General features: G+C 41.6%; 1 protein-coding gene across 1 annotated transcript; it reads right to left on the bottom strand.

The window, feature by feature from the left end:
• Positions 1–779: 779 nt before the first annotated feature.
• HSPB3 (heat shock protein family B (small) member 3) lies at positions 780–1,513 on the bottom strand. Its single transcript, XM_005887368.3, has one exon. It carries the CDS (start codon positions 1,341–1,343, stop codon positions 894–896), a length of 450 nt encoding a protein of 149 aa, XP_005887430.1. The 5' UTR covers positions 1,344–1,513; the 3' UTR covers positions 780–893.
• Positions 1,514–9,430: the final 7,917 nt, after the last annotated feature.

Here is a 9,430-nt window from a genome sequence, read left to right as displayed (position 1 = left end):
CCCATGTAAGCTCGGGCCTCAGAACTTTCATTGCCTGCCAAGCTATTTAAAGCTAAGGCTTATGCAGTGAGAACAGATGCAGTGCATTTTGCCATCTTCTGAAATCTAACATTTTAAGTAACATTTAAAGAGCATAGTTTAAATTTTCTTGAATTCAGTCATTGTACTTTTAAAAGTGGTTTCCTAAACTTCATATTAATTTAAGTATGACATTGCATCTTAATATTTCATAAATATCCACAGAACATACACTATGCTTTAAAAAATGCTGCAGCTAAGATTCACCTTAGCTTTTTTTTTTTAATGAGGTACATATTTGGAACTTTTAAAAATCATATTTATATCTGAAAATTCCAATGTAAGTTTAAAACAGTAACAAATGTAGTGACTCATAAATATATTTCAGATCCAATTTTCCAGTACTATTTTTTAACCTTCATATTCTATATTTACAAAGCTATGCTATAATAAAATACACTGAAAAGAAAAGCTCATTAAGTGAAGGAGATCACAGCTCTTTTTAGCACTATAAAACACTTTCATAAAATGGATAAGAATTTCTTAAATTGGTGTGGCTCTTTTGCCATCAACTGTTACAAATGCAAGCTTCTCTGGCATTGTTGAAGTAAGGAAGAAATAATTCTGAATCGTTTCTACTATCAGACTACAGTCTCCTAAACTGTCAATGTTTCAGGTGTTAAGAATAGCATCAACCTGAGCTGTAGGAACATATTTAACAACTTTCCTTTCGTAATAAAATAACAAAGACAACCTCAACATACCAGGAATTATGTCTGTGTTTTTAATCTTCATAAAAATCATTTCAAACGTGGATAATACACACATTCCCGTGATACCATGGGCTAAACTAGAATCTTCCTCTCGACACCATGTCACTTGGTCCCAGCCGAATCCTTTACTTCCACCACCAGAATTCCATCGTGACAGAGGATCGCCGACAAATCTTTGGTTTCAATGCCGTCGGGCAGTTTATACTGTCGGGTGAAGCTTCTGGAGATGAAGCCGTGCTCATCCATTCTGGTTCCGTGTTGAGCTTTTATCAGCAGCCAGCCCTCGAAGGTCTGAATGATGATATCTTCGGGGAGGAATTGGACCACGTCCAGCAGGACTTGGAAGCGGGATTCGCCTCTCTGGGGCGGCATCTCAGCGGCGTCCACTGGAGGAGCCTGGGCCGCCCTGGCCTTCCCCAGGTCCACCGTGGTTGGCCCCGGCAGTGCATATAAAGCGTGATCCAGCCTGCAGTCTTCCAGACCTCGAGCTTCGAATTCCTGCTCGTATCGCACTGGAGTCTCGATGAGGTGCCTCAGGATGATTTTTGCCATAGTGGAGGCAAAGCCGGCATCCAGCAGCGTCCTCCCCGTCCAATGTCCGCGTGGAGCTTCGCCGCTGCCTTCCAACTAGATTATCAGAGGAGAGCTGCTCTTCGCTTATAACCCCGCGAGAGCAACCCTTTAATTAGACCTGAATCACAGTGCCGCACGCTCCCTCTTGTCTTTTCGCTCCTGCTGACAATGAACGGCTATTTATAGGATGTGTTTCGAAGTTGCTTTTAGCACACAGCCTGCTCGAGCTGCCGAGTCAAGGATTGCCCTTACGTTCTCAGTTATCCTTGGCAAGTGTGTCGGCCTCGCTTACCCAGAGAGAAAGAGAGAGTCAGAAACAATATTTGAGAAATATTTGAGTGCTCTGTCTTTGTGAACTACAGCGAACTGAGGGATCAGAACAACAGATGAGCACTTATTTGTATGAACTAAGTCTGCTCTAATCCTAGTCTCCAGGCACAAAATCAGGGGGAGGTGACTTGAGCTTTAAATTGATTAGGAATCAATTACACACACACAGGCACATTAAAATCTCAAACATTCAACAAGCCCTCAGCCCTCTATCCTATACATTTATTTTCATTTCATCCTTTAATCTTCTATCCTTAAGTGACATCTGAGCCAGGCCATCTGGGTTTATTAAATTTGACTCATGAAAAATTAGATCAAATGACTGAGCCAGACAGTGATGTCCAACCTCAGAAGGGGTTGAAAGGCATAGAACAGAGAATCTTAGCAAGGAAAATAGAGCTCCAGGGCAGAGAAAAAGCTTAATGCTTTTTAACTATTTGACACTAAAGCCCATAAAACTAAGGATTAATCTAGTTGCAGCTCTGCTGTTGAAATGGCAAAAATAAATAACATACTTCCTAACTGTAACCCCCTTAACATTAAACTTAGATTGAAAAAGAATGAGGTAACTCTTTATCCACTGCTATGGCAAGATCTCCAAGACATGTTAAGTACAAAAGGAAAGTCCAGAACAGCATATAATGTGCTGTATTTGTCTTTTTTTTTTAAATAGGCATTTGCTCGTGAAATATAATCTGAAAGTTATGTCATGGGGAACAGAAGTTGCCTCCTGGGATGGTAGCAGAGTGATCAGAAGGCAGGGGCTAGAGGGAGACTTGTTTATCACTATAAACACGTTTGTGCTTTTAACTTCTATAGTGTGTTTGTAATGAACATACACACAAGAGGGTTTAAAATATAGAAAACTTCCTCTCCATGGAGGTTGGTATTCTCTAGAATAGGTAGACTCCAGAAGACCTTTCCTTAAAACACATGTCCATTTTCTTAGAATTAAAAATAAACCTAACTAGTTTTTAGTTTTAGTTTTTTATGGTAAAGAATCTGCCTGCAATGCCAGAGACTCAGGTTTGATCCCTGGGTTGAGAGGATCCTCTGGAGAAGGGAATGGCAACCTACTCCAATATTCTTGGCTGGAGAATCCCATGGACAGAGGAGCCTGGTGGGCTATCGTTCATGGGATCACAAAAAGTCAGACATGACTGAGTGACTAACACTTTTACTTAGGAAAGTCTAAAAAATTAAAAAACAAAATTTTAAAAAATTAAAAATTAGAAAACAGAAGGGAACAATTTCCTTTAGCTCTTTTATAATACCCTAAAACTCTGAGTGGATATTTTGGCATATAGTTTAAAATATGCCTTAATTATGTTGTTCACACACAGCTTTTTTGACTTGCATTTTACAGGTTGATGACCCTCAATGGAAAAATGTATTCTTTGAAATCTTAATGTCCTCTGGCTCACAAAATATTGAGAGATGTTTTCACTGATGCTGCTGTGAGTGGTAAGTCAAAAACAGAACTCACTACCAGTGGCAGGAAATGTATAAGGTACTAAGGATTTGGCTTTAAATTGCTGGAAAAAGTCATAGCAAAATTGAGAAGAAAGTATATAGATTTTCTATATATCCCCTGCCCCCACACATACATAGCATCTCCCATTGTCAGCATCCCCACCAGAGGGTACATTTGTTACAATCAGTGAACCTACATTAATACATAATTTACATTAGATTTCACTCTTTGTGTTGCACATTCTATGAATTTGCCCAAAGGTATAATCATGTGTATCCACCAAAATAGTAATATACAGAGTTGTTTCACTGCCCTAAAAATAGTTTGTGCTCCATCTATTCACCTCCCCTCCTCCCAACCTTTGTCCTGAAAAACTGCTGTAAAAAGTAAGCCTGTGGATTTGCTGTGCTGGGTCTTCATTGCTGCACTCCAGCTTTCTCTAGCTGTGGTGAGTGAGGGCTGCTCTTCATTGCAGTGCTTGGGCTTCTCCCAGAGGTGGCTTCTCTTTTGTGGAGCATGGTCTCTAGAGTGCAGGCTCAGGAGTTGTGGCACATGGGCTCATCGCCCCATGGCTTGTGTAATCTTCCTGGACCGCAATCAAACCCATGTCCCCTACATTGGTTCCCAACCACGGGCCACCAGGGAAGGCCAAAAAGAAAAGTCTATTTAAAAAGCTAAAACTTCTCTAAAAAAAAAATACTAGAAAGATGCTGGTAGGGTGGACAGAGAAAAACATATCCAATTATGGTTTCTTGCCTTTAAGAATCTCTAAAATAGGTGAGGAGGACTAGATATGAGTGATGTTTCCATGTTGCTTGTATGACTGAGTTGCTGAGGTTTAAAGGGAGTAGTCACATTTCTGGAGCAAACACCCAAGGCTTCTACTTCTGCTGTTTCCCCCGCTGCCCTTTGACCCTAATCCTGCACTTCTATCCTCCTCTAGGCTTCTGTTCAACCACTTACCCCTTTCTTGATGTTCTCTAGTCCCTCACTGTCCACAGGCCCCTCTCCATCAGCATAAAGTCAGTTGTACCCCATCTTTTTAAACCAAAACAACACCTACTAGCCTTATGTCACCCCCTAGCTAATTATTCCCTTCCCAGCCCAGCTCCTTGAATTTGTAGCCTGTGTTCAATGATCACTCTCTGTGCTATTGCAAAATAACTCTGCCCTGGATTGATGTCAAAGTCAGCCTTATTGCCAAATCTATACTTTAACCTTATCTTCCTTAACCTCTTGAGCATTTGACATAAGCCTCTCATCAGAAAAGAATGTGAACTATTTTTGTCTAGCCTTGTCAAGAGGACACATAGAGTTTTCTCTTATCCTATTCCATGCATTCTCAATGGAGGTGATGTCACCCTCAAGGGGGCAAAAATTGGTTCTTATGGAGCAAATCAATCAAACAAAAAATTCATGTTATCTAAGATTATACCAAATCTTAGCTCTAGGGAATGGATTATGGTCTTCCAAAAGGCCCAGGTACATAAACAGTCATAAAGAATATCTGTGGAATTAAAATTTCATGGGGGAGAGGGAGGAGAAATCAAGTGGAAAATGTCTTAAAGACTTTTGGGGGTAGAAGGCTGGAGCAATAATAAAGAAAAAATTGAGGATACAGTCCTAGTTGGCTTCATGAATTGCTCATCCAGACCCCAGTGGTGTCAGGGGCTCTTTGAGGGGATTTCAGTACCAACAAGGCTTAGAGTCTGAGAATGTTCCCTAGAAAGAGTAATCTCATGGCCTGGACAAGAAGATGATAGAGGGGGATAAATGGAGCTTTGGGAATTCAAGTGTTCCTGGCAACAGAATGACATGTTCCAGGGCCTGGAGCCAGAGGAAAATTCTGTGATTGGAGGACAAAGGACACAGTGTGACCACAACGCAGGCCACAGAGTAGGAAGTGGGAGAAATGAGGCTGGAGAGGTGGGGAGCAGGGACCAGATCAGAAGAGATTTGTATGTCATTTTTGTTTTCAAATATCTACCAGTTGCTTTAAGAGTGATACCAGAATTCTTGTTTTAGAGTAAACACTAATCTTTCTCTTTGTAGTCAAAAGGCCCACTGAGGATTTTTTTTCCAAATTAAGATTTAGATTCTATTCTGAAATATAGGAGTTAACTTCACAAAGACCCGAATCAGTGCCCTTTTCTCTTTTCTGACTATACCCACAATAAGAAGCATATCATCACCAGTGAACACACATACACACATGTGTGTGCATGCTCAGTCATGTCCAACTCTTTGTGACCTCATGGACTGTAGCTCTCCAGGCTCCTCTGTCCATGGGATTCTCCAGGCAAGAACACTTGAATGGGTTGCCATTTCCTCCTCCAGGGGATATCTTCCTGACCCCGGGATCAAACCCACATCTCCTAAAGCTCCTGCATTAGCAGGCAGATTCTTTACCACTGAGCTACCTGGAAAGCCCACATATACCCATACTGGGTACAAAACATTTAGCTTTACTACATGTAATGCACTCTGATGGTCTCTGTTTGATTCCATTTAGCTTAACAGTGAGACTTGCAACTCACTAAATTGATTTTACAGCCAGTTTGGAAAGCACTTACTTAACTTTTTATATTATTAAGCAAGGTAGTTCATCATCCTTGTAGGGTGAGTTATCCCTCTGTAGGAGACTATGATGGTCTCCACTGGTTTTTCTTCTGTGGCTGCAGAGAGATGTTGAGTAGGTAAGGAACAAGAGATGTACCAAGACAAGACAGCATGGCTTGTGTCAAGTGCTGAAAGGTTAAGAACAATAAGGATGGAAGCACAGACTTAGCAGTGAGGGTGTCTGATTTAATGAGGGAGAGTCAGAGGCAAAATCGGGCAAAGGTTGAATTGCAATTGGGGGAGTGCATGTTGCAATTTCAAGGAATTGGGTTGGGAGGAGATGGAACACATTCACTAGAGGCTGACATAAGGTCTGGAAGGCTTGTTTTGTTTTAATAATGTTTTCTTAAGAAAAGTGACCATTAGTCTGATGGAAAGGAGAGAACTGGTTAGCAAGGGGCCCTGATGGGCCATGGTTGATGGAGTTTGAGACCTGAAGGGCCAATATCCTAAATATTCCTTTTAAACAAAGTGATTTTCTTATGCCATCCTCAAATCATGAGTAAGGTTTTTGTTCAGTGTTTCAGCCTGGTGTCAAATAGGCTTTGAGAGAATTAAGGCAGAGATTGTACCAGGCTTTGGGGAAACAAGTGCAGAGGGCCTCTGCTATCCAAGGAAGCAGTAGTGAGACAGAAGTGGATGATATCAGCAGTCTGCAAAGAGATAAAAGTGACAACCGAGTTAGAACATAGACACATGCCTGAAGGAACCCTAAAAATAATTGAATGATAATTTGATTCGACCTTGCTGCATCTTGGAGGCTGGAGTCAGCTCTGGAATGTTGGCCTTATGGCCATGAAGGAATTTACAATTTGAGATAGAAGCCATTTAAGAGGGTTTGAGAGGATGGACCAGGAGTGAGTCCCTACTGTGTTCACTCTGCCTTCCCTGAGTCCCTCCTATTGGGTTTACCAAGGCACCCACTTTGAGGCTTGACCCTGCTTCTGCTCCCAGGCCCATTATAACCAACAACTCATCAACAGCCTCAGCTCGCTACCACAGGGACTCACATCAATCTGGCCTTCTCAGAGCCTGTGGCATAGCCAACAACCGGGAGTCTGCCCGTCCTTCTGAGTCTCCAGCCAGATTCCAAATTAGAGTTGGCATCAACCCCCCTTGGAGTTGGCCCAATTCATAAGGCTGAATGTTGGCCACGAGTTTCTCCTTTTGAGGCTTTTTTTCCTGCCAGGTTCCACAGGCCCTCTTAAGGCCTGGATGTTGTTCTGAATCTTAGCTGGTGCCTGGGTCCAGGAGACTCAGGTGGAGCCTACCGTTCTTTCTGTAGACATAGATCCTAGTTCCTATGTCTTCTACCTTCTAGATAGGTTGCTACCAAGCTGTCTGAGTTCTGGCTTAAAACAGCACCTGGGATCCTTGCCAGCCATAGAATGATGATCTGTAACCATTGCTCAAGCAGCTGTGCCTTTTGACTTAGTGGTGGAGCCTGTGGTGCAGCCAGAGAGAGCAGCCAGGTAGCTTCATGCCTCCTTTGCCTCATCCTCCTTTTCCTGACGTGGATTTTCTGAGCACCAGTGGACCTCACTCCTGAACCTGGAGCCAAGGCTCTGTACTTGGGCCCATCTCATCTCCAATAGATCCACTACTTCATGGTGGTTAATAAAACAGACTAAGCATGTATTCTTTGGCACATAGCTTCACCTGAGTATGTTTCAATTTCTTCATCTCTAAAACCTGCAAAAGCAACAGAATGTACCTCCCAGGGACATTGGTAAGATTGAATCTGATTCTGGCCATAAAGCATTTTCACTATAAGGCATTGTGCTAAGTGATCAATAAAGGAAGTGTTCCTGGTGATCTCTCTAAATCATAAACAGACTGGACACTTGAAGTTATTTGTTGTCAGTCAAACACTTTAATCCTTTTTCTCAGCCACTCTTTAGAATCCTCATGAAAAACTATATAAATCTAATTTTCTAGGCCAATACATGTTACTGAAGCCCAGATGATATTTTAAATGGAATATATTCTAAAATCTTGGACACAGAGGGTGCTTTTGACTGTCACTGAGTGGTGTAAAGTTTCTACCTCCAAAATAGGACCAACCAAGCAGCTGTCTTTGGCTCATGTTAACATTCCCATTTGAAGAGGCGGTTTCTAAGATATACTAAGCTCCTTTAGTTGCTGGGCCAAAAAAGCAAGACATGACATATTAGTTTCAGACTGGAAAGAAGCAGAGATCCCGGAATTTCTACTGAGCTGTAAAACTAAATCCAGACGTGGTTGTGACGTGAAAGTCTGAAAATGAAGCCAGAAGTGGTTTCATATTTTTGTGAGATAACTGCCCTCTGGTGGCAGAGATTAGAGTTACACTCATAAGACATACTAATAACTGAAATCCTGAATGAGCAACTCATTCCTCTTGTCTTTTGACTCTGTGTTCCAAATAAAGGTGCTCATTTCACTATCACTGAGCCCATTTCACTATCCTTCCTAACCCTTGCAGCTTTTAGATCATTTGTATTGGGTTGGGAGGTGGGATAAGGATTGGGACATTTTTGAAGAATAAATTTTGAAGCCTTGCTTTCTGATTGAAAACTGTCAAGCATAAACTATGCTGATTCTATATGCTGCTGTTGCTAGTCACTTCAGTCGTGTCCGACTCTGTGCGACCCCATAGATGGCAGCCCACCAGGCTCCCCCGTCCCTGGGATTCTCCAGGCAAGAACACTGGAGTGGGTTGCCATTTCCTTCTCCAATGCATGAAAGTGAAAAGTGAAAGTGAAGTCACTCAGTCGTGTCCAACTCTTAGTGACCCCATGGACTGCAGCCTACCAGACTCCTCCATCCATGGGATTTTCCAGGCAAGAGTACTGGAGTGGGGTGCCATTGCCTTCTCCAGTGATTCTATATAAATGTACCTAAAGAGTGTGATTAAAGGAACAGTTTTTAGGGAAAATAAAGACCTAAATTTGAATCCTCACTCTGCCCTTCACACTATCTGTTTGATCTAGGGCAAGTCACAACCTCTCTAAGGCTTCATTTCTTCTTTGCCAGGAAAATGGGAAAAATACATATCTCTCTTAGGGTTGTTGTGAGGATTAGCAAAGAGATACAAAACATTTAGACTAGAACCTAGCACATAGAAAGTGTTCAATAAATATTAGATATTATTATTTGTAATATACAATAGGATTAGAATTCTTTGGAGAAAGAAACTGATCCATTTCAACTCAGTAGTGGCTATTTTAAAAGCCCATGTTTCTTTAAATATTAATCAAGGCCTTGGCAAGGGTGAGATGTTATTAGATAACTATACAAGCCACTAATTCTGTACAGATAAGGTTCAGATCAAGCCAGACCCTGGGAGAAATATACTAGGGCTTTCCTATCATTCCAGAGTGTCTTTATCAGCTATGATCAAATGATTTTTATTCTTTTTCCACAATTTGCTCTTAAGCCCTTTGTTACTATTAACATTACTTTTTAGTTGTTGAACTACCAAGCTTGAGAAACTCAAGTCTGCTTTTTTAACCTGAGGAAAATCGCAAGGAAATACCGCTTGCCAAATGGTTCTTGGCAGGGGAAGGGAGGTATTATTTCTTCCACAATGTAGTTTAACTTAAAGGTCAGATAAGGATGTCAGGTTAAAGAAAATGTAGGATTGGAGACCGTAAGCAAAGGG

This window comes from Bos mutus, chromosome 20 (assembly GCF_027580195.1).
Source record: "Bos mutus isolate GX-2022 chromosome 20, NWIPB_WYAK_1.1, whole genome shotgun sequence".
In the NCBI taxonomy this organism is placed as follows: Eukaryota; Metazoa; Chordata; class Mammalia; order Artiodactyla; family Bovidae; genus Bos; species Bos mutus.
This window is presented reverse-complemented; position numbering and strand designations above follow the sequence as displayed.